The sequence below is a fragment of the Phyllostomus discolor genome, chromosome 2 (assembly GCF_004126475.2).
Source record: "Phyllostomus discolor isolate MPI-MPIP mPhyDis1 chromosome 2, mPhyDis1.pri.v3, whole genome shotgun sequence".
Taxonomy (NCBI): domain Eukaryota; kingdom Metazoa; phylum Chordata; class Mammalia; order Chiroptera; family Phyllostomidae; genus Phyllostomus; species Phyllostomus discolor.
Genome location: NC_040904.2, coordinates 34,870,164 through 34,876,163, shown reverse-complemented (window position 1 = coordinate 34,876,163; position 6,000 = coordinate 34,870,164). Strand labels below are relative to the sequence as shown.

At 39.1% G+C, this 6,000-nt stretch overlaps 1 protein-coding gene across 8 annotated transcripts in view; it reads right to left on the bottom strand.

The window, feature by feature from the left end:
• Positions 1 to 353: 353 nt before the first annotated feature.
• FNDC3B (fibronectin type III domain containing 3B) overlaps positions 354 to 6,000 on the bottom strand; it is a 315,121-nt gene continuing 309,474 nt past the window's right edge. For 7 of the 8 annotated variants that reach the window (XM_036017697.1, XM_036017701.1, XM_028504578.2 and 4 more), the window contains one exon: positions 354 to 3,081. In XM_036017697.1, coding sequence (XP_035873590.1) covers positions 2,770 to 3,081 — 312 coding nt within the window. In that variant the 3' untranslated portion in view covers positions 354 to 2,769. The remainder of the gene's footprint in view (positions 3,082 to 6,000) is intronic. The other variant, XM_036017698.1, reaches the window with a different exon arrangement.

Here is a 6,000-nt window from a genome sequence, read left to right as displayed (position 1 = left end):
ATTTCTTGTGCCAGGGATGAGTTTGACATACAGAGCATCAGAAAGCCACGCACTCATTCCTACATACTGCAAAAGGGCAGAGAGAGAAGGTTAACATAACACTTTATTTTATTGTTCACGTGTAATGGCAATATATATAGTTATATATCAATATCACATATACATATTTGTGATAGAAAACAGTGCCATATAGAGTAATAACTTTCTGTCTGAGGGGTTATGATGAATACCAAATAAAGGAGAGCAATAAAATAAAGTGCTGTCAGCTAGTGTTTTGCACACTTCTGCTTTCTGGTGGTTAAATCTGGTAGTATGAAAATCTCAGAAAGATCCAATATTCATAGTAATTTTGGCCTAAAGTATTATTTCATTTAAAAAAATCTCAACTGAGTCAGAGCAGTTGTCCTTTGTAGCAGCAGTTCTAAAGTGTTTCCAAAAAGGGACATTTTTTTTTTCTTTTTGCAAACGAGGTTCTTGTACTCATTTGAATCTTCATTGCTTGAAAAATGCCTTCTTCCCAAAACACCTGCTTGAAATTGTCTCAAAATGCAGATGCAATGTTACAGTGGGTTATATAATACACAATTAAATAGAGGGATACATTTTGGAAGGCCAGACTTTGGCAAAAATATATTTACCTTGATATCATCAGTTTGCAAGGCTAATTAAACTAATTATTATAGTCAATAACAAAATACAGAACTCTCTAGTACTTACTACATCAATATAGGCACACAGAATAATTCATTAATCTTAGCACTTTCTTTAAGAGATGATTATGGTTTTTTGGGTACATGTAAACGTTTCAATCACTGATAATGGATTTTATTTTTTTTTGGCATTTAATGCACTAGATGCTCTTATCTTTAAAAACACAAGAAAATGTCAGAAGGTTGATAATACTACAGATGTTGCCAAGGAACAAGACTGACCTAAAATTACAAAAGTATAAAACACACAAAAAATAACATGCTACAGGGGAAAATTAGTACATAAGTACATTTAAAAAATTTTACAATAAATAAAGATTGCACTGTAATTGGCATTTAAAGTACTGTATGCAGAATATAGTATAAATAAACCAAGAACAAAATAATGTTGGCTTCCCCATGACTTTGGTATGGGAATATTATAAGCTGGTACAGGATACTGCATCTTAAGACAACACAGACCAAGCACAAAAGAGCGATGAGGAAGAAAAACCAAGTAGCAAAAATATACAAAAACAGAAGGCGGGGGGGATTACACTGTGTCTGTTGCACCCTTTTGGAATATATTTGCACCTCCAACTCTTAAATGTCCCTGAGGTACGCGAACATTATGGACTTCATATAAATAATCCAATGACTTTGGGTTAAAACTGATTATCTCATGACTCAAAATAAACATGCAAGAGTAACACTTTGCACTCCAATAGCACCTGTTAATCAAGGATCTCAAAGCACTTACAAACGTTAGAATCCCCATTTTATTTTATTTTATTTTATTTTTAATGCATGGGAAAACTGAGGCACAGAGAGGTAAAGTGACGTGTTCAGGTCATGCAGCGAGTCAGTGACAGATCCAGGTAAAGACTCTGGGCTCCTCGGCCCAGAGGAGCCTGTGCTTACAGCCAAATTCCACTCCCTCTCCGCACATGGCCGGGTCAACCCCCAAAGACAGTAACTGCAAATTTGGATGACTCTCTCTTGGGTTTTACCAGTTTTCATCTGCTGTTAGCTTAGTATTATGTGCACCGAATTAAGGTATGGAAATTCAATCACTTCATTTGATACCTCAAAGAACAGCCTAAAGGCAAATCTTTCAAAAATAATGAGCTGACGTATAAGAAGGTTTCTCACAATTAGTGTAAATCATGAACGATGGGCAGAGGCACTAAACTGTCACCAGTTCTCGTCATATAACTCTGGTCAAACGTAACAGAATATAATAACTCTAGTGATTAGATTAGAAGTAGTTATATACAAAGACAAACAAACAAGTTAAAGCAGCTTTTAAAATAGCTGAACAAGGAAACAACTAACTATTGCACAATGCCCTTTTAAAGTTACTGCTATAAATCGACGTGGTAAAATCTACAATGCTCCATAATTTATAGGTGCATTTTGGTTACTTGATTTCTTAGACAGGCAGCTCATAGTGTTAAAATCATAAGAGATACAGATTATTAAAACATTTTAGATTAAAGTACACTTTTTGATCTTAGTGAGCTAAACACAGTTAGATAACTGAGTGACAACGCGGTTGTTGAGGGCAGCCTTCTCTGAGCGAACACACCGTCTGCAGGTTGCCGTGTGGTCGCACTCCACACGACACCGGCACCCTAGCCCTGGGGCGACACACACTGTGATTCTCGTTGACAGCTACAGATGGTCAAGACGTAGAAGTGACTAGTGAATATAAATTACTAAACTGTAACATGGGAAAAAAATCCAAGGCTTGCACAAGACATCAGTGAAAACAGGAGGCAGGTCTGAAAATATGAAAGAAAGATAAGAAAGCTAGCTTTTGGTATCTGATTTGCTCTTCTCCTTCTCCTTCTTTTTTTTCTTAAAAAAAAAAAAAAATCCAGTTTAATCTCTTCCTAGTTTTGCATTTCAAAAAGGTGCACCAAAACACTGATATTTTTTTCCTAGCTAAATCTGTAAAACAAGAGAAATATATAAATCAAAGAACAAAAGGGCGTAAAAAGGGGGTTATCTGAATAAATGTGTGTATTAAAATGTGTAGCATTAATTAAATTCATACCTCTAGTTTTGTTGGGTTTGTCTACTTCATTAAGAAGTACTGTAATATAAAGGCAAATAAAATGGACAAAGTCGCAAAGCCAACCACAATGATGGCTGCAAACTGTTCATCAGTAGGCATCATGCTCTTCATTTTGGGATCGTCTAAGCTCCCCACGTCCCCTGGAAGCAGGGCCTCGCTGCGCTGTAACACAAAGGCTGCGGAGGGGCTGAAAGCCCCGCACAGCTCCTGAGAGGTGTCTACGCAGCGCCGACACGCACACACGCGGAACCTGTAGTCTGTGTTGGTCTGGAGGCCTGAGATGTGGAATGTGGCTTCTTCCCCCTTGTACACCTTCAAGAAAAGGAAAAGTTCTGGTCAATTAATTTATACGAATAGTGCAGGCTCTAAAGTAATGATCACATAACATCAGGAGGCTCATGGACCTGGCCTGAACTCTGCGACATCAAGGATTAAACAGAAAGGTATTTCTTCTAGTCTGTGTGCCATCCATAAGCAAGGTATCCCAACACACTCTGAATCTAACAATACACAGCTCAGTGACTGACAGTGGCAGAAGGAGACAGGCACGGACTAGAATTATAGCTGACATGAGTAACAAACATGCATCTACATACACTTCAATGACCATTTAGGCTATAAATCAGAAGATGACTTCATTCTTACAAAGGGCTCTACGATCTGGATCCACAGAACAAATAAGGAGGTTTTAATTAAAACAATTAAAAACAATGAATTGTACAAACAATGAAATGCGAAGTTTCAGTCGAACAACTTCCTGACAATTGGATACACCAAGTAACACGTCATTAAGATACCCCACCTCCAGCCCTAGGAGGTAAGCACTATTTGGACTTCGACTTGTGTAATTAGTTTCACCTGTTCTAGAAGTTCATAGAAACAGAAGCAAAGAGTATACACTCTCGGGTGCCTACAAGATTCATCCACGGTCCTGATTTCAGTAGTTACCACTTTCACTGAGGAGTGTTCCATTGTATGCCCACACCTCAATCTATCCATTTCTTTTTGACGGATACTTGTGTTGTTTTCGTTTTGGAGCTTTTATATAAGAACTGCACGAACATTTTTGTACAAGTTTTGAGGACTTAAGTTTTTACTTATCTTAGGCAGTAATACATAGGAGTCGAAGTGCTGGGTCACAGGGAAAGTCTACATTAAACTTCAGGAGAAACAGTTTCAAACGTGACTGAATCACCCCGAACTCCTATCAGGGAAGTATGCGAGCTCCAGGAACCCCACACACCCCTGCCCAACGTTCGTTTTGTCGTCTTCTGTGTGTTAGCCACTCCAGTGAGTGAGAATGGTACCTCACCTGCTCTTCCCTGATGACTAATGATGTTTCCCACTTTTACATGCTTATTGGTCATTCATACATCTTTGGTGAAGAAAAAGTTCATGTTTTTTTGTCTGTTTTTAATTTGCTCTTATTAACTTTCAGAGATTCTTTATATAATCTGGATATACGTGCTTTGTCAGATGCACGTTGTGAATACCGTCTCCCAGGTTTATGACTCGCCTAATAATTTCTTGAGAAATTTTTGATGTAGTCCAATTTATCACAGATTATCATTTAAATAATTAAGCAGTTTGTCTTAAGTGTTCTCTCTGTGTATGACTGATCTGTTTTTTCCAGTAGGGATCTGAGATGTTTTCTCCCCTTTGTAAATTCTAATACAGGGTGTGGCAAACATAGGTTTACAGTTGTGTACATAAAACACAGAGTTTGTGTATTATTATTTATTAATTATCATATTATTTTCCATAAACCTACTCTTGCCCCACCCTGTACAGTGCCCACGAGTCTCACTGGCACAGGACTGGAGAGCTGCCCGCTCACTCAGAGATCTCCACCCCGGGATGACTGACGCTTTGAGGGAGGAGAGGTCTCACAAGGTCCTTTTATCAAAGTGCTACTGGTCCTCAAAACACTTACAGAAGACGAAGATTAGATCAAAATTACACGAAAATGTATGGTTTACCCCAGCGCCAGTGAACAGAGACAGGGAAAACTAGATGGAGTTTAACCAGATCAGTAAGAGATTGGCTGGTGAGAAAATTAAACAAGAAAGGAAAATTAAGTGCCCTTTCTGTAGGAGTGGCACTGAGTGAGTGCTTAAAGCATGCTTGGTACCTAGGAATTGCACAATAAAAGTGAACTATTATTATTATTACTTTTTAAAAATTAAAAACTCCAAATATGTTCTTAAAATACAATTAAAAATGATAGATATGAACATTTTCAACAGGCCACCTTAGTAAAGCTGTCCATTTTGCCCATCAATAAAATACCATGGAAGATGAATATTTCCAACAATTTTAACTCTGCTGAAAACATTTACCAGCCATAGAGTTAGTGGGAAGCTGCAGATGATGAGTGTTTCTGAAACCTCTTGGCAACTTCTACCAAGAAGCAGGACCGTCCACCAGCGAACACAGGAGCACTGGCCGCACATTTAGTGCGGGGCGAACTGACAGAGAAGAGAGCAAAGGACACTCCCGGCTTTGAAAAGGCACCGGACTTTTAATGCTCACCTGATATTTAGCCTTCTTCTTAAGATATTTCCCTCTCTCATTTTCAAACCTTATAAGAAGGCTTTAAGTGTCTCATCTATTATACTTTTGTTTAGTGACTAAACACTGGGAAAAACAACTGCTTGTTTCTCATGCTGTTCCAGATTCATCATTGCTTTTGCCATGCGCTTTGTGAGATGTTAAGCATGTTTGCCTCGGTGAGCTGCCCTGCTTCTTTCAAGATCGTGGCCCGTGCCTTTGCCACCTGAATTTGGGACAGAGCTAGGCTGGAGGAAGCAGGAATGGAAGAACCACCCTCCACCTCCAGAATAGAGAGAGGCCACCTCCTTCTCACTGCTCACTGCTCCAACAACGAGTTAAGTGGGTATTTTAAGATGAGCGTGTTGTCATGATGATGGCCCTTACCGTCACATGGCCGGCTGGTCGGGAGTTCAGACTACGACAGACAGTCCATGAATTACTTCCCAACATGTGGGTGGTCTCAGGAAAGCAATGACACACCTTTGTTTAAAGGTATCTTTTAATTATGGATGTTCTCTACTTTCTTAATTTCTTAAATTTAAATGTTCAAGTTGATATTTTCTGAGACAAGTCTTTTCTTGGAACCTGCTGGGACCATTCACAGAAGGAATGATTGGCAGCCCACGGGACCAGTGCGCCAGTTCGATGAAGCAGGTCCGCTCACACCCACTGTTTGAG